This window comes from Alligator mississippiensis, chromosome 3 (assembly GCF_030867095.1).
Source record: "Alligator mississippiensis isolate rAllMis1 chromosome 3, rAllMis1, whole genome shotgun sequence".
Taxonomy (NCBI): domain Eukaryota; kingdom Metazoa; phylum Chordata; order Crocodylia; family Alligatoridae; genus Alligator; species Alligator mississippiensis.
Window position 1 is genome coordinate 162,674,148 of NC_081826.1, and position 19,763 is coordinate 162,693,910.

At 41.9% G+C, this 19,763-nt stretch overlaps 1 protein-coding gene across 1 annotated transcript in view; it reads left to right on the top strand.

Annotated features, from left to right (window-relative positions):
- GRIN3A (glutamate ionotropic receptor NMDA type subunit 3A) overlaps positions 1-19,763 on the top strand; it is a 132,762-nt gene that overhangs the window by 99,231 nt on the left and 13,768 nt on the right. Inside the window, exon 6 of the mRNA XM_019490756.2 lies at positions 6,330-6,481. Coding sequence (XP_019346301.2) covers positions 6,330-6,481 — 152 coding nt within the window. The remainder of the gene's footprint in view (positions 1-6,329; positions 6,482-19,763) is intronic.

Here is a 19,763-nt window from a genome sequence, read left to right on the forward strand (position 1 = left end):
AGAAAGATGTAAGCAATAGACTTCACCACTGAAGAACATGTTGGCAGCCATATTAGATGTTGGGATTCACGTTTTTGATGGATGGTCAATCAAAACGATTTCCCTCTGTCCTCTCCCCCACCTTCTCACCCGCTTCCTTCCAAAAACAATCAAACTTGTCACCATATTGTAAGGTAAAGTGACCTTTACCAGAACTGGCAAAACTCAGATTCAGACATTCCACATTAATTATTTCATCCAAGGGTAGCAAAGGCAGCAATTTTAAGCTACAGCTGAAAATTTCTTATTGCACTTTCTTTTGGTTGTTCCCATTTCATACTACACTACGTCAGTGGAAAGCAATCCATTCTGCCTCTCCCCACCTCCCCTGCAACGCACAGACCAAATGGGTTAATAATGATTTGCCCATCAACCCATAAATTTAAACAGAATTGAGCTGCTATTTGAGAATGACTAGTTCCACTGATATAACTGCATGCTTACAAAACCTCAAAGCCTCTAAAGTTAAAAAGAAAACATTTAGGGAACTTTCCTGTAGCATCAAACTTAACCAAACAAGTATAGTTAAGCCTGTTTACATAGCTGATTTTTTTCCTGTGATCAAAGTGAAAAAAATAACAATAAAAAAAAAAATTTCAAATCAACCTGGAATACAGTCTTTTCTGTATGAATATGAATTTTCATTTCCACCTGGGAGGTATTTTTACAATCTTTGCACTCTCCAATGCCTGAGGAAGGATGTATGTACCCGAAAGCTTGACAATAAAGCCTTTTTTGCACCCATCTAGTTGGTCTAATAAACAATATCACCTCCCCAAGATTTCTGATTACTTTTGCCTGCAGATCAACATGGCTGCAACCTGTATCCCAGTCTTTTCTTTCAGTTTTTCTTAATAAAACCAAGCAGACTGGAAAAAAAGTTTCAGGTCAAACAAAATGTTTTTTCTTTGGACAAAATAAATAAAATACAGGGATAAATTCACAAAACCCCCTTTTCCCTGTAATTTTGGTACTCATCCAGATGGCGAGAGTGGGTTCAGCTACTTCCCTTGCCTGAATGGGCTTGAATCCATACCTTTGCCAACTTGAAAAAAAAAAAGTGCCCCAACAACCAGACTGCCTAGTATTCTGGAGTGGAGTTTTATTTTCCACTGAAGCTATTTCACTTACATACTTAATTAAACACTGAGACAGAGAGACAGAGAGAGAGAGAGAGAGAGTTAGGGCATCTTCCTTGGACATAGGAGATGTGTATTCAATTTTCATGAGTTAGATGATGTTAATCTGGGTCTTCCATATTCTGAGCAAGTGCCCTAACTACTGAGCTATTAGTTAAAAACAGATCTACCACTTCCTCCTCTTGCATTGCACATCAAGTCCTTTGTTCCTTTGCTTTGATTACAAACGCCCAAACACAACACATTTCAGAAACATTGAAACAATTTGTTTGATATTTTTTTTTTAACATTTTCTTTTGGACTGAAACTTTTCATCGAGTTGAACCTCAATTTGTTAAGTTTCAGCTATCCAAATATTCTACTTTTGGTGAATAAATAATTCACAGGAAAAAAATGCAATAGCTCTTGTTTTGACATAGATTACACACATGAATGGCATGTGCCCCCAGCAGCTGAGGGGGCACAATGGCAATGGGAACGGAGTGGCAGTAAGTGGGGGAGCTCCTGCAGATACCTCCGGTGCTGTCGGCAGCGGGGGAGGGGAGTGGTGAGCACCGACCAAGGGTCGGCAACCACCCACAGCCATCACCAGTAGCGTTGGCCAGTGGGGATCGCAGACCGCCCGCAGACACCACTGGCGATGTCAGTGGTGGGGTGGCAAGTGGCAACCGCCCGCAGGTACCGCTGACAGAGTTGCAATGACTTTTTGCAGGGGGTGCACCGCGACACTCGGGGCGTGCTTGTACTCGTGTGCACTCACTACATGTCACCTCTGTGCTGGACTTTCTGTTTTTCCATACATGTATTTACAGTCTGAATAATTTTTACTTTGGATTAAAGAGTAATAAACAATTCTTCTCTCCCCCACAAAAATTACTGAAAAATAAGACACAGTCTTTTTTTCTCATAGAGCTCTGCTGTACAGCCAGCTACAGAAGCTGCAGCAACTTTGAGAGCAAAGTAATATCAACTCAATCATATATAAGCTCTTACAGCAATGGATCTCAAAACACTATATAAAGGCATTGTTCCCATTTTAAAAATGGGTAAACTGAGCCACAAAGTGATGAACTGAATCGCCCAAGGTCACCCAACAAACCAACAGCAGAGCCAAGGATAAAACTCAAGTCTCTCAAGTCCAAGTCAATATTCTCTCTTCTGCCTACAGGCAGTTTTTAGAAATTTAAGTTGTAATACACAAAAAGGCAAAGACACTCTTAACCTCATAGCTGCGTATGCCACAGGGTTGCCTGCCTTCGCTTAGTAGCAGAACACTGGTGCCGCAATCTGCCTCCCAGTTTTCAGATCACATCCTCCATCTTTGTCCCTGAACTAGTTTGGTACAATCCTTGTCAAAGCAGGCTCCTATTTCAGATGTGGACAAACTAAAACCAAATGTGCCAAAATGGTAGATACAAAGTAACTTGCAAACTTTGTACTGGTAGATTATGAGTTGTTTATATAATGACACATGTAATATGCATAACTACATGTTTTATGTGTGAAAATGTGCTTCTTAAGTCTCCCCACTGCCCCTAAAAATGAGGTTTTGGCTCTCTAATTGTGGCAGTCAGTACTCATAGAACCTGATTTTCATTTATGCCAAGGCCCTTTTACAGCACTCTGAAAGCACAAGAAAAAGAGATAGCAAAATGGATGTAAACTATATTTATGTTCTTTTAAAGTTCCTGTATGCTGCCAGAGGCTTGTGAAAGTCTCAGTGTTCGCGTCTACGTGCAGTAGTGTCCCATGGCAGAAAGCATGATGCAATGCTATTGTGCAAGTCTTGGGCTACCACACAGTCAGCATCACAAAAAAGCCATTTGGCAGCGATATTACGCAGTAACTCTGGTTACTGCGCAGTCATTTAGTACTTGCAGTACTTAAATAAGTACTAAATGACTGCACAATAACGACTGTGCAGTCAGCGCCTCACGTAGATGCAACAAGTGTAAATGGAAAGCATGCTTACCAAGTACTGATATACTTTCAAATACAGCAATAGAATCTGCACCTGTGAGGTATATTTACTTTCCAATCAAGAAGTATATAGGGCTATGTCCCCATTTTTACTTATGCCAACTTCCACTGTGATACACTATAAAGAGACCTGAAAGTGGGCATCATTAACTCACTATTCAAGGTCCTTCTGTACTGCCAGAGTGGTGTAAAAGGGCCTAGTGAGAATCAGGTCTACAGTGAATACATAAAACAGGCAGAGGTGGACCCAGGGGAAGTGCTGTGGTGCAGTTCCATTCCCCTCCCCTCCTCTTTTATTCTTGTTCTGCCCAAATATAAAAAAAAAAAAAAAAATCTGCCTGGCAGTGGCATTTCTATTCAGGCAACATTGAATGATTCAGTAGAATTCATGGTTCATTGTAATCTACTTGATTCCTGCTAAACTTGCTTTGCTTCACAGATGTTAATGATCGTTTCTTCTTTTCACTGGTCTTGATGTTCCAGTATTCAAATTATCCTTTCTTTGTCAATTTTGCTTTTTGTTAGCCATTCCTGGTAATGTCTCTTTTCTATTGCACAGACTTGCAGGCTGTTTTTAACTCTAGCTAAAAACCTTAACTCAAGTATGGTAATATTAACTCACGTGTAGAAACAACTGATGTGCGGGCCGGGGGCGAGCCGGGCCCATCTTTGCGCACGCGGGCTATGGCCAGCAGCCCGGGCACGCGGGGCCGGAGAAGACCGGGGGCAAACTAGAATTAGTTACGGACATGTAATGGTTGCTTTAAAGATTGTTTACTTACACCAAAGGTGGTCGTGGTGTAGGCTGGACAGTTTCCAGGTGCAGCTCCACTTAAATCCTCGTTAGAGGACTACGACAAATTCGTTCTAGCCCCGGAGTTGTTGAAGCTCCGCGGGTTCAGTAGTTTCTCTCCCACAGAGTTGCTGAAGCTCCGTGGGTTTGGTTCGGTTCTCTCCCATGGAGTTGTTAAAGCTCTGTGGGTTCGTATCTTTAATATGCAGGAAGGGATACGTCTAGGAATTTATCGGCGACGGGGAGAGGATAGAGGCTGTTCGTTCTTTTCCCCGGAGTTGTTGAAGCTCCACGGGTTCGGTTATCAGACCTCTGTTGCCTTTTAAGAAAAGCGTTGGGTCCGTAAAGATCCACAGCGCTTAGAGATCTTCACGCTCTCACTCTTGAACTCCAATTGCTCTCTCTCCAACTTGGGTGGAAACCACCCAAGCTCTTTATACGGCTAGCAAGCCAATCTCTAGCCACCACGTGTGCATAATTTAGAATCAGCCAATAATGTGGCACGAATCCTCATACAAATGGCGGGAACTCCTTGCACCGTGCATTTCCTAGATGCAAAAGAAATGCACCATGCAAAGAAAGCTACAAATTTGGCAGGAATACTCCATTGCACCAGGGTTCTCTTCTGCAGCAGAAAACTCCACCGTGCAAGGAAGCTGCAATTTAGCGGGAAAAATAATTTAGCAGTGCCGAAGCACACACAAACAAAAAATCACAACTTTGGGTTGTGACAACTGACAGTGAAGTATTAGAGGCACTGGCAAGACAATCAAGAAGGCTATATTTTGTTTTATAAATCTAAATGAGAGACGTACATCTAACTATAATGACTACAGGATTAATGAAACGCTGTCTCCAGACTATGGATGCTTACACAAATTACATTTTTTTGCATGAGCAGGCCCCTAAAAGTGCTCTACAGCCATGACATAACACATGTGCACAGCTGCAGAGCACTTTTAAAGTGGCCAATTGTGTGAAAAATTAACCCTTATCAAAGCAGTTATTAGCTGAAGATGCTACAGAACAGAAAGGCTTAGGGAACTTGTGTTCCCTCCAGGGTTATTTTTTAGCACCTTTGGGGAGCTGCAAGATGAGGAGGGCTCCTTTCTCCCACCCCCATTCAAGCCTCTTAAGAGCAGCTGCAGGCTCAGCTTTGCCATTGCCAGAGCTGGGGGGTGGGGGGAACTGAGTGAAATGGAGCACCCTTGCCTTGCAGCCCCCCCTACTCCCCTCTCCTGGATATTGGGGGGAACCTGGGGCAGGCCCATGAGACGAGACAGGGCTCCCTCTCTCCCTCTACCTGGGCCTCTTGACAGTGGCAGCAACAGCAGCAGCCAGTTCATCTTTGGCCAGAGCTTGGGGGGGGGGGGGGGAGTGCAGGGTGGAATAAATTCTTCCTTGTCTCATAGGCCCAGCCTGGCTCCCCCCCAATACCCCAGCCAGAGTAGCTGTGAGGGAGGCAGCGAGGTGAGGGGACTTTGTTCCATCCCCCACTCCAGTGCCAACCAGGCAAAGCCCAGCCGGCAGCTGCATGCTGCTCCCTTCCACTCCTTAGCCCTCTCCTACTGACAGCCACAGAGTTAGGAGCGTGGGGCTGACGAGAGGGGTGGTACAGCAGCCTCCAAGGAGTGCCCCCACCTGCTGGCCAGGAGGGCCCATGCAGCCAGGCTTGCACCCCACGGAACCAACAGGTGAACATCTGTTGGGTGGGGGGGGCTGTAACTCATGACACCATGTATAAAGTGCCATGAGTTAGAGTGTGGCCCCTAAACATCTGTTGGCAGCCTACGTTTCTCTAGTTTGTTGTGGTTTTTTTTAAAACTTTATATATAATCTAGCAAATTAGTGCACATTCCAATACATTTATATTTATTTTTGCTTTGATTTTAACTTGAAGATGATAGCACTAGACCCCTAGCATATTAGTAAAGCTTCTAGCATATGTTTAACTGGAGAACATTGTGTGTTGTTCTGTGTGACAATGTGTCACACCATCTGTACCCTCCTTTTCAAAATACTACCTCTTTTCATGGGCAGATCTAGTATTTCTAAAACCAGTCAGGACCTATGCGTGCAGGTTGCAATATCACCACACTGAACTTTTTGGGTCTCTAATTTTGTATAATGTGTGTGAAGTTTCTGCCTTTTCTTCCTTGAATAGTTGTGTGAGAATAAATGCCATTATGTACTGCAAAATCTCCTTTGTGTTTGGGCCCCTTCATTCTGTTCATGAGCCAGCACACAGAGTTGGACCTGATTTTTGGAAGCCTGATCACTAGCTGTGCTATACTACTACCTAAGGGGAATATGTTTATAGTAACTACTCTTGAGCACCCAAACAAAAAAACCTAGCTGTGTACTGTATTTTCTCCTAGGATATGGGATTGGCCTACCTCCAAACTCTCCACTGACCTCAAATATATCTGAGCTGATAAGCCAGTACAAGTCCCATGGCTTCATGGATGTGCTACATGACAAGTGGTACAAGGTAGTACCATGCGGAAAAAGGAGTTTTGCTGTCACTGAGGTAAGCAGCAGATTTAGTGGTCACAGAACTGACTGCATCTGATCTTTGCTCTGATTGATTATTATTGAGTTTCATGAATGTTCACAGACATAACAGATGGAAGCCCCCACCAGGAAGAGCTTATGTATTAAGCAGAGCAGTAACCTTACAAGCAATGATTAGTACTACCCAATGGAACACAGAACAAAGCACAAAGATAACAGCAATAAGGTTATGCAGTTCCTCTGTCTGGTGATGCTCACATCCAAGGCTTTAGTATCAGGTATTAGCAGAATACAGCATTGAATGTTATGGCATGTGTTTAGCAAAACAGCAACCTGGCTCTCTGACAGATTTTTTATAGTTGCAGATGCACATTACTAAATTGAATCTATTTAGTGTACTTAACAATAACTAGCACAAGGAATATTGGAGGAAAAAGAACAGAGATAGTGGGAGTCTGGCCTATTAATATAACTGTGCCTGTAACTCACAGAATAATACTTTCTACAAGGAAAACAAAGGTACCAATTAATTATTCATACCTACAATGGACTGGAACTTTTGAAAAAAAAGTTTTATGTTAGTGTTGTAAGAACAAACCGGATGCATAGATATTTTTACTAAATTAAACAACCAATGTATTTTGAGGCTGCCCTAGCATAAACTGGTATAACTTCACTGAAGCCAACAGAACTAGCCCAGTTCACACCAACCCAGTTTACATCATTTGTAAAATAAAAAGTCACTTATGTAAACTAGATGGTTTTCTTCAGGGTTAAAGATTAACTAGGAAAAATATTCAAATCCTAAGGAACCTGAAATGCTTTCAGTTTAAACATTTAGGATGTTATTTTGCACTCTATCTACAAATGCAGTAAACTTCCACAAACTGTACATTCCCAGGCATGTGAAGCACGCATTCAAAAGTTTACTATTCTCTCCTCTCACCAGATTCAATCCCCTCAACCAACTCTCATCAGTACCTGGGGAAATGGAAGAGTGACCATAATATTCTATGAGAGAGGCTCAATTTCAGGATTTCTACTTCAGTTTTGCAAAGCCAAAAGATTCAGAGAAGCCTCTAAACTCCATGGTTCCAATGCTAAAACAGTCAACCTGCTGGAAGATTATCTGTCACTAATAAGCATTTTCTAAAGACCAGTCCAAACAACAACCCTAAGCTGAACGTCCTCAAGGTTGAGAACGTGTAGCTCTGAATTGTATTAAAGCTTCATGCTTTATTCCTGTCAATGCAAAGCTACTTACCCTCTTTTAATTGAACAAAATTCGTTTTCCCACTATAAACTTCTCACTATACTTCTGTGATCTTTAATGTTCACCAAATGATGAACATTTCAGGAAAATATATGCTTTTAAAAAATGCTTATTCAAGGCCATTTCTGATCCAGCATCTCTGGAGACTATATTAACATCCAAAAGAGAAACATTCTTGGGGAGATGCCAATTTTTAATGTACCATATCTGCTCATGACAGCCCCTGACCTCCTATTACTTTACATTTTAAAACACTGCTCTGTTGAATTAACAGTGGGCAATGCCTGTTCATTTCTACAAGTGCCGTATAATTTAAAAATTGTAGAATGCGAGGTACCAACTTGACTTGTCAATGCTTTCCTATAAAATAGTGAATTGGCTTGTTAAAGATTTTGCATTTTAAAGTAGGGCAGAAAGGTCACAAATATATTTAGCAAGTACCTTTTGCGGCAGTTTTTTGGAAACCATCTCACAAAAGTGTAGGCCAAGGTTCGTTCTGAACCCAAATATGGAATTCCTTGAAGAACGAGACCATAATGGGAGGAAGCTTCATAAAAATGGTTAAGAGACTCTGTAGTTCTGTGGCTCTCAGCAACACGAGCCTTTTTCTGCATCACCTAGGCTAAAGCTTGAATACAGTAAACCCAAGGAATAGGGAGTTTCAAGTTTTTCCCCACAATTTCTTTAACAATTCTCTTAACAACAAAATTGATTAACTGGATGATCAGTTGACTAAATCAAAGAACCCCTAAATTCTGTCAGTTTCCTTTCCCCTAGCCTACTTCCCATTAGAGTCCTAAAGTCCACTAGGGGGCAGTAATCCACATCACCATGACTTTCAGACACACTGGTACCCCTGAAAATGGAGTTCAATCTTATTTTTTCCCCATTTATCCACACACAGTTCATACCTTGCAAAACACAGGGCCTGGCTACTCTTCTGATATAGAGTAGATGGAATATAACCAATGTCCATAAGATCTTCAACTTCATTTTGAAAGCTTATATGATGGAAGAGGGCAGGATACCCAAGATCTCTTTTAGAAATGGAGTACTAGTGGGCAGCTAGCTTTAACTTTTGAAACAATAGCTGCGTAAGGCAAGGACTTCTTAGGGTTATATATTTTATTGAACCAACTATGTAGCTGGGATAGTTAGTTAAACAAGCTTTTGAGCATAAGACATTCTTAGGTCTCTGATTATAGGAAGCAAGGCCTAGCAAGTGAAGAACAGCATAGGGGAAGGGACTGAGAGAAATGCTCAGGTGTAGCAGACAAGTAGCAGAACTCACCAAGCCCATTATTTAATGTTATTATATAGACTAGCTCCCATGCATGAAAAAAATGTTGATTATAAGTATTCCCTACTGCCACTCATGGATGTTCTTTACATCCAGCCAAAAGAACTTCCAATGTCTCATGATCCTGGCAATTCGAGGATGAATGTTTGAGTCAGGTATGGGCAGAAGCACAGATTTCACGAGAACTAAAGTTGTAATATCTTCACCGTGCCCACCTGCAGCATATTAGATGAATGTGCATGGACTGGAAGTAAATGAAGCACAAAGAACTGTACCATTACCATGAGCGTTTTATTCAGCCAGCTCAGTTCCAAGATTTGGCTTTTATCTAGAGCGATGCATCCAAGCCATCAAATTCAGAGCCAAATTTTAAATATCATCCAAATTTGTCAAACCTGGGATTATGACTCCTGCTGACTTTCAGATCTACTTCTCCACCCACCAGAAGCAAATATTTGAGGTCATTTCTCAGACTTTTGAAATGGTCTCTAAAAACTTGGAACATTTAAGAGTGCCATGGTGCATACAGCCATAAAAGACAAGTAAAAGACACATAGGACCTGCTTAGGGAAGCTGAAGAGAAGACACTCAAATCTCACTGCTCTCTGGGCTTCATTTAAAGGATGACATAAAATAAATATTATTTGATATATTTTTTTGTCAAAGAGAAGAGTTTCAGGGAAGCTGTTAAGAGAGGTCATACTGGTCTTTAATCTTTCCCCAGAAGACATGCATGGATAGAACAAGAGGTTAAAAGCTTAAGCATATAAATGCCAGAACAGAGACATCTAGTGGCTGTAACATTAAAAGTCGCACAGACTTTTCATTAAAAAAATACCCTTAACACCCTGCTTTGTACATGCTGCTTGCGCTCAATAAGCAGGGAAGAAAAGCAAACAAAGTGTTGAAGCAGAATGGAGGAAAAGCCAACCTGATATTTGAAGATATCAAGAAAGAATAAAGAGGAAAAGCACAACACCATTTTGCAGGCATTCTTCCAATTATAACCACAGATGAAAAATGTGAAGATAAAAAGGGAAAACTGCTCCCCCGCAGCCTCCATTTACCCTGTACCATTGTACTTAATCCAAAGCCCATTGAAGTCAACCAGAGTCTTTTGACCTTTGTGGGTTTTGGCCCAAACTCTATATATAATTAGGATCGCCTCATGTAGAAGAGACCTCTGCTCCCTCCTACTGATATCAACCCTATTGGATCACTGGTCCTATGGTAATCAACAGCTCTGACTGCAACCATGCGAGGCATGAAGAAATTACAGGATTATCAAAGCATTCATAGTATTCTAATGGCTTGCCAAAAAACACGAATAGTACAGATAAAAGGAACAAATATCTTCCAAAATTCTCTCCTATTCAAAAGAATTTGCTTTTTGTGAGCACACAGTTTTGTTGTGCTCACAACCTTCTAGTGTTTCTTTCCTGTGAACAGTTACGCACATATGCCTCACTGGTGTTGCTGGAGCTACAGAGCCAGCTGCTTTTCAGACCCCCTGTAGAGTCTTACATCTTGAGCACAGCGTTCAGGCTTAGTTTCTTTCACCTGCCTCCAAGGATGGGATTCTGCCATGCAGCCACACTGTCTGCCACTACTGGGGCTAGGTCCGTCACTGCTGCCTCCCTTCATCTGCTAACCTTCCCTGCTAACATCGCAGCCACAACTCAGTTTGCCACTTATAATAAGCCCTTCTTCTCCAGGAGCCTCTAACACATGCACTGGTTTAAGTGATTCAAAAACAACTTCTTCAAAGATACAAAGCAAGCAGAGAGAATGGTGAGAGGCACAAACATACTATATTGCTGCTTCTTACGTATGCTATATCCTTTCATTGCCTTTTTTTTTTCCCTACTAAACCCAGATTTCCCTACCCTCGGACCATGTAGATGCGACTTGTCTGTGTGTCTGCCAGAGACTCCTTTTCAGTTGCTGCTACCCACTCTCCTATCTCCTCCTCTAGGTCAAAATCTTTAAAGTTTAAATATTTTAGTTTTGGATTGGGAAAAATAAATCTTGCTGGCCTCAGAGTAACTAAGCTGAGGCATTCCCCAGGTAATAGCTTCCCCATTATTTTCTTAGGGACATTTGGTATTTTCTCTGGCTTCATCTTATCAATCAGAAGGCAGGGTAGACATGCACCTTTATAGACTAATTTCATTGACTAATTTATCAGTGACACTATTGCCTTTCCTGCTTTTTCTCCCCCAATAGCCACCTCTGATTTAATCCCATCAAGTCTGATTTAGTCCAATAAAGAATATTACTTTACAAACTAAGTCCAATAAAGGATACTTACCTCATGATTTTTGCTTCTAGGGCAATATCCAATAAGCAGAGGTGCACATAATATTAATAATAATAAAAAAAACAGAGACAATTCCCTTATTTTCCAGATAGTAAGGCCTCTTACTTATAATTTGTTATACCCAAGTGCTGGAATTTTCCTTCAAGACAAACTTTTACCATAGTTTCTATTGCACGAGGCTTTGAGCTGTGAAAAATGTTTTCACGTGGCTTCAACTTTAGTTGCAACTTGCCCAGTTTGTGCTTTGATGACTAATTCAAAGCTCTGGCCACATTTTTTGAATTGTTGCCAATTTTTTAAAGTAAAGCCCTGCGTCTAGAAGATCTGAGGTGATCTATTGCTCCACATGAATACAAAGAGTGTGCTTGCAGCTCCCAGAGAAAGCCACGGGAAAGCTTTGAGCAGAGTGAGAATCCTCCTGATCAGTGCAAAAGAAAGTGTGTGTCATGGCAGACTGCTGGGTTTCCTCCTCCATATTATATAAGGGAAATAAGCCAAGAACATACTTAGTTCATAAGGAGCAGGTACACATGAAGACTGCAACTGGTTTCTCCTTCCCTTCCCCTGATAGTCCACACAGAGCTAAAAAGCAGCATCTCTGGTATCAGAAAAGTGGCGACAAGAGTCATCAGCAGAAGGAAGACATTGCTCATACAAATTCTCCATTCTCCAGGTGTGAATTCAGCTGACCTGGGTGCAATCTATCCCACTGACAAAGGATCAACCTTTGATAAACAGGATATTATTCACTCTGAGAGCTAGGCAATTGCCTTGTGATAGCCTGTGCAAGGCTTCATATTTTTCTATATCTGTTTTGATGAACGTGTGGTTTGCTACACATTGCACCCGTTGACAAAGAGTAATGGCTTTAAAACGGGGATATATGCAAGTGAAATATTGATCAATATAGCCTGTGAACTAATGAAATATCCATCTTCCTGTTCTGCCATTGCTCCTGTAGGCTTTAACTAGTTCTTACACACCTGCCACTCCTGTACTTTTGAAGATTCATTTCTCTTCAGATTTATTTCAAGATTCTTCTTCTTACTCATCATTCTTTTCTACTCTGACATTGGAAAATGTTATTTTCTGTGACAGAGCTGCCTTCCAGTTCCTTCCATCTCTATCTGGCAGCACCTTGATCATTTTAAATTTCATTTGCAAGCAGAGCTGTCTTGAAAAAATGATGAGCCACATGAGGTCTAGAAAAGTTGCCTCACCCTAAGATGCAGGGGTGCATAAACTCAGAGGAAAGTTCCTTGGAAGTCCAGAGGGATGGTAGTTTTTTCCTCCTTGACCTTTGTGAATGCTAGAAAGATGTTACACAATCAGCTCCAGCTAACTCCAAAAGATCTGTCTTGAAAAATCTGCTGTTCAGAAACTTTTGTGAATGGCTGTATTGCATTGCATTTCTTGATACAGTCATTGGTAAGGGTTGGCTTATGTGACATGCTCTTCATTAATCACTAATTATGGGAAAATTAATGAGCCTATTATCTCAGTAGGCTTGAGTCCAAATTTGCCTAGGCAGCAATTAAGTTTGAGAGTTTTATTGTCACCTTGAACAAATTTTTCTATGTTGCAAAAATCATATCTGCTGAGCATAACACGTCTTGCTACAGCAAGGGTTCTGCATGTTTGCTCTTTTGTGAAGCAGGAGTTGGCTACCAAAGGTTTGTTCCCTTGAATCTGGCATTAGTGGCATGACTTCCTTTCATTTGGATCAGGGCTGTGTCCACCTTCCAATAAGTCAGGGGCTGAGGGGCTGCACATCCTGAGGGTTGCACCAGTGGAGGCTGCAGACTATGTGGGCTGCACCAAGGCAAGTCACAAGCCACCCCCCAGCCACACATTGCACAGATGCCCCTCCATACCTACTGCACCACAAGTCTGCATGAGCACCCCTCACCCACTGCACATGGTGTACTCCCCTGCTGCATTAGGAGACCACTCAGACCCAGCCTAACCCTCACTTCCCTGTGGCCATGGGTCATGTTGTCCCATGCCTTGGGCAAAAGCAGGAAGTAGAAACTGGAAGAGGAAGGGGGAGCCTCAGACTCTGGATGCTGTTGCAGCCAAAGCAGGGACAGCAGCAGCAGCTGGGCAGGAGCCCGAGAGCTGTAGATTAGCCCTTCGCAAGCCACATACAGCCTGCAGGCCCCGTATTTATACAGCCCTGATTTGGATAATTACTAGGAAGACTTGTGATCTTCTTGTTTTCCCCAACTGATTGCTGGATTTGTTTTATCCTTATCTTGGAAAACCAAATCTAAATAAAATCTCACCCTGATGCATTGGAACAAAATCTGCTTTGACTGTACCTGGAATAACTACTGTACGCATCACTGAAGAAGGGCTGTGAAGGGCTCACAGGTAATGAGCTATAAAGCCCTCCCCCTCTAGGGCATCAGCTCAATGTGCAACTTGCTGCTGTTTCTTTCCATGCACTGTGGCTGCACCTATCTTTGATGGCCTTTGCTTAGTGAAATGATGATCTGTCCTGCATCTCCTGGAAAGGAGTCTGTGTCACCAAATCAATGGTACAATAGGTAGGCAGACAAATGCTATGAAGGCATGGAGCCTCGTCTACCCCATGATCTCAGGAGATGGTGACTTCAGGCAAGTGATATGGAGAACAGCCGTGTAGGAGGAAAGTTGACATTGGCCTGCTTGGAAGAGACTGAAGGAACTGGGTCTTTCCAGGTCAAGGGAACAGTAAGCCTCAAGGAAAAGCTAACCAGGCATTAAGCTTAATGTTATTGTTTTTAAGATAGGAGCTCTCTGAAAAGGTTTTCTTCTAAATAGCTGTTTAGCTATCTAAGGAGCCTGTTTGATCAGTGCCAGTGCCCTTGACCCCTTCCTGGCATCTGGGAGCAAATCTCTAGGTCTTGAATTTGAGCCATTGCCTCGGCCACAGGGTAGACTCATAAGATTCTCTCCTCTCAGTCCTGGGAGTGGATTGCAGTCCCCTCCGTGTCCAGTGTGATTCCCTTTACAGGGCTGATTTATGTCCAGTCCCTGCAATTCTCTTCCCAAAAAGGCAGCATTCGTGGGAATTGGTGATCTAACACCCTCTTTAAAGCAAAGCATCATATATTTAGAGCCAACACATTTCAGAGAAACTAGAACTGAAGCACAGAAAACAGACTGCATGCATATCTAGCTTTTCCTCTGTAGCTCACCCTTCCCTATACTGGGAAGATCCTATGGCACAGACTCCCACAACAATTTCCCTCTCTCTCCCCCTCTCCCTCCAAGGAATCCTATCTGCCTAGAAGTGACCTTCCTTCTTCTTTTGAGAAAGTTTTATTCATTCTTTAGTGCTCATCTGATCTTGAGGGTTCCAGTTTTCTCAAAATAAGGCTTATGCCTTATTTAGTATTCTAAAAGCTTTCTCACTGTCACTCAGTTGTGTGTTTGGGTGTGTTTATCTAGTGGACAATTGCCGTTTGCTTTTCCCCAAATCTCCTATTAAGTTAGATCAATAATTCATCTAATAGTAATCCACAGTCAAAAGCACCTTTACCTCACTGATCAAGCTTTGGCAATATTCACATGTTAATACAGAACAGCAGCACAACCACAACAACAGCACTTTATAGTTAATCGGGCAAATGTGGATTCAGATGATTCTATTGCTATCAAAATACAAAATCACAATCTTACTTAAAAAGTGGTGTTTATTAAAACTCCTAGAGCCAAAAAAACCAAGAGGCTTCATTACCTTTTTAGAGTACTTGTGCAAAATTCTGTATGGGACACAGGGACAACTAGTGGCTGAGTAACATATACTATACCCATTTGCCATATAACTAGAAGACTTCAGTCAGTCGCATAATTGTATTTCTTGATAACTTTTTATCTGTGAGTAACAGATAAATCTGAATAGAAAGCAATGTCCTACTGCAAAACAGCCAATAGCTCTTTCTGTCAATCTTATAACAACTGTCATTACGACACTGGAGATGGAAGTTGAACCTGCCTACCATCAGGACTGGAAGTATTTTAGACTCTAAAATTTAGAGTAAGGGAAGAATGTAATGGATCATAGTATAACAATAGAGGTAAGAGGGGGAAAAAAGACTTCACAAGTCAAAGTGGAAAGAGTATTGCTATTGGATTCTCCATGGAAAGACAAAAATCTTTCCACAATAGAGTGCTGCAAAATAAGAACTGAATGTGCTGGTTGGGGCAGAGTCAGAGAGATGCACTGAAAAATTGTCAGCCGGGCTTTGGAATCAATCTGTTCAAAACGAACACCATCTTATTTTCCTATTAAGTAAATGGGTTCATTTACTTCTTTATTTAATTAGGCAAAGCTGCTCTACCCGATTCCTCAGCTAGCAATGTCAAAGAAAATTATCTGGAACACTACCCAAATCTGGTGGCCTGTTCATTATTAGATAGACTAATTACCAGAATCAGTGGATATTTTTCCAGTCCTCTGGAGAACATACTCCAAGCAACAGAAGGAAATCTGTTTCTGTGAGATAGTGGGTTTCCAACCCATGGTTCATGGGCAAGACATAGCCTGTAAGGTCCTCCAGCATTGTTCACAACCAGAGGTAGTTTTGCTTTCCACACGCAGATGCTGTTACAGGTTGACAGGAAAAGCAGAACATAAAGGTACTTGCTAATTATGCCACCCATGGGCCCACAGAGATTGGGGACTACTGTAGCAAAGAAAGATTTGAGGCTACATTGACTCCAATGGAGCTACACCAATGTACACCACCTAAGGATTAGGCCCCTTAACCTACAGTGGTGTGGTTAGCATAGAAAAGAACAATAAACTAAGGATTACATGCATCAGGGGACTAAATAAATATGTCTGCAGTGCTTTAACCTTCCATCCTTTTTGGAGCATCCAAAGTCAGAGAAACATGAGAGTTAAAGAAGGAAGATTTAATGATTGAGGCACAGACCATTAGGAAATCTAGGTTCCAGCTTAGCCACAAACTTCCTGCTATCATAGGGCATGGCATTTAAACCTTTTTGACTTTATTTGTAAAGGCCTCAGGCAAAGCTGGCCTTAGGGAAAATAGTATCCTGGGTGAATTTGTATATTGGCACCTGTCCCAAGTCAGCAGCACCACTGCAAGCAGAGGTAGGTGGGCAGGGACACAGGGCACAGTCCAGCAGGGAGAGGAGCATGGTGTACCAAACAGGTACCGCTGCTATCATGCAGGAGCAAAGGTGACAGTCTATAGCAGGCACCCCTCAGTATGTGCCTGGCCTGGCTCCTCCTGAGCAGCAGCTGGAGGTGGGGGTGGGCTGGGTTGGGCATTGCTCCTCCTGCCTGGGGCAGGGATTGGTCAGGGTGTGGTGGGGTGGGGGGAGAGCACTGTTGTGAGCACAGGCTGCTCACAGGTGTCTGTGCATCTGTTTGGTGCCCCCCTGACCACAGTGCCTTGGGCAGTCACCTACATTGCCCACCACTAAGGCCAGATCTGGCCTTAGGTCCCCAAAATTGTAACTATTCAACTAACTGTCAATGGTACTTAGGCATCGATGTACATCTGAAAGTCTAGCCCTTTGTGCCTCAGTTTACCCAGTAAAACTGAGGATAGTGACTCCTACATGAGAAAGGCTGTGTGAAATTTAAGAAGCTAGTCCTGGAAGTACTTTGTGGTACTATGGAAAATTAGGTTGCATTACATATGTCCATTGCAAATGCATAAATAGTGCTCATGTCAAGTACTCTGACTCAATAAGTAAATAGCAGCAGCATTTAATCCATGCTACAAAGCTCCTAAGAAGTTTTGCATAAGACACTCATGAGGCATCTGTATGGGCAGAGTTGGTGCACTGACAGGCATAGGTGTGATGCCTTCTCATTTGCAGCCAAATTTCAGCTAGATTTTACTCCTGCATTCCCTTCCGTCTTGCATAGGGGTGCAAAAGGAGAGCTGACTGACAGTCTTTAGCAGAGTTCTGTGCACCATGCAGGAAGCACCATGTCAGCAGACAAGTTACCAAGGCTGAGAGTAAAGAAGGAGCACAGGCAGGGATCATCGTGTGGTTCTGTGCTGGGAAAGTACCAAACAATGAAATGCTGACCCATGGCTGGGGCTTGCTGGCTCTATTGCAGCACAAACCTACCCCAACTAGTATAGAGCCCCAAACACACAGCTGAACAATCCCAATTCTACTGAGAAAAGAGCTGCAATATAAAATAGCCTGTTATTATATATATAGCTGGACCTGTATACAATCTATAAAGTAACCAGTGAAGCTTGGGACTCTGATATTGATCACTGTCTGGGTGTAAAATGAAAGAGACAGCTACATATTAGTTTCTTTCCACCATTATTTGTGCGTGTGTTGAGCTGGATGAACAGCTAAGAAATGACCAATTTATAATGGTGCATAAATCTGTTGCTATCATTGTGACTAATCAATTCAGACTCACCAAGACACATGGTGGCAATTATTTTCTTCCCCTCCTACTCATCCCATTTAATTTATTTTTGAAATTTATCTCCAACGCATGGCCTTTAACAAGTGGCCATCTCAAGGTGTTTATCTTTCTTTTAGTGCGCCGTTAAATATTTTTCATGCTTTGTTTTGACATTTCAGGTATTAAGAGAGAAAGATCTCTTGTTTGCAGCAATTTGAAAAACTATAAATAACAAGTAAAAATCAGAGATGCCTTTGCTGTGATTTCTTTTGCCTGCTTTCAGCTGAAGTTAAGATGGCTTCCCCAGGCTCGACAGTATAATAGGCCAAGCCTTTAGCAATGTAAAACTATGCTGAAGATAAGTGAACCACACAGATTTAGACCAGAGGGACTGGCCACCCCAAGTTGTCATTCAGTACCAATAGTGTTGAAGTACAACCAACAGCATAAAGGACAAATGTTTTGGGCACTTGAATTATCTTGCTGAATTTGATATTGGGACTCATGTATTCAAACTATGTGTGTGCGCACTATTTCCCATTTTTTCTTATTGTATTCTGCAAATCCTGCCCCCAATTCTCAGGTGTGATATGGCTGCTCACAGCTCTAACACTGACAATCAGATTACTAAGGAGCTCTTCTACCTATGGCAATTCTTAGGGCCCTAAAATGACATTCCCATGATTTGGTATCTAGCTTAGGAAAAGGGTCATTGCAAAAGTGTCCCCACAATCTAGGTGGACCCCAGGTAATACAGGGTGGGGAGGAGGATTAAATGCTAGCATAAATCAGAGTGACAGTACAACACAGGAACCAGCCAAAAAAGACCAGGATCAGCAATAGCATTAACTGTACCTTCAAGTCATTTTATACTTGCATCTAAATGATTATAATTTCCTTTTCAGGAGATAAGAGATTTTTCAGACTGTACCTCAACACTTCTACTAGAATGGGAAGAGGAAGCACCAGAGCACATTTAATCAGTACATTCAGCTACACCTTTGGTGTCCCCATAGATACTTACTTATGCTCAATTCAAAAAGATAGACTAAAAGGAAACCCTCCTTCCAAATAACCCTCAAGTTTTGAAGAGTAGAAGTTTTATATGCCAGATGCTGCTTCAACTTAAACCAATAAGCTTTTCCACTAACTTTAAAAAGGAATCAAACCATTGTACTCATTTTTATTAAATATAGAGCAGATGCTGCCCCCTCTCTCCCAAGGATATTCATTCACATTCTTTAACAAAAAAAGCGGCTTCAACTGTATCCATACCCCTTTTCTCTTTGAATACTAGAACAACCACATCATATCAGGATGATACATCTTCATTGTTTCATGTAAGAACTCTTGTGCAGTAATAAAGAAACTCTATTCGGGCTGTAGCAACTGGATCTTTATTAAGTGCGATGTATTCAGTGGTGCTGCTTGCAACCATGTGGCACAGTATATTCAGGGCTGTTGCTCATTGCCTGAGAACAAAGCCGGCTGGAAGCTTACTACCCTCAGAATCATCCTTCCTATATCTCCTGTTCAGCCTGCAGGTCCCCTGATGGCTCAAAGGGAGGTACAAGAATACTTGGAACAAACAATGAAATTACCAGCACATTAGGAATGTTTCTTCCTGATCCCAGGCTTATGAAACTTGGGACTTTCTAGCTTTCCTTTTCCTTATTCTGCTGGATACATCTTTGGATTATTTTCTATTTTAATTGAACAAACGTTGCAGAACATCCTCAGCAACAAAATCCTAGTTTCTTAATAATAAATAGTTACATAAATAAGCTAGGAGCAGGGATCAGAAACTTATTATTTGGCATGCTAGCAACAAACTGTTTGCCAGCAATCTACAGACCAGAAATCTTTGGCAGAAGTTACTGAGAGAGTGATTCTGGCTAGGAAAGATCAACAGTGCCTCAAACTATGTTTGTGGAGATTTCTCGAGCAGGACAAATGCTGCAGTTTTATAAAAGTGCTGATAGCAAAAATGGAAGATCAAAGCACC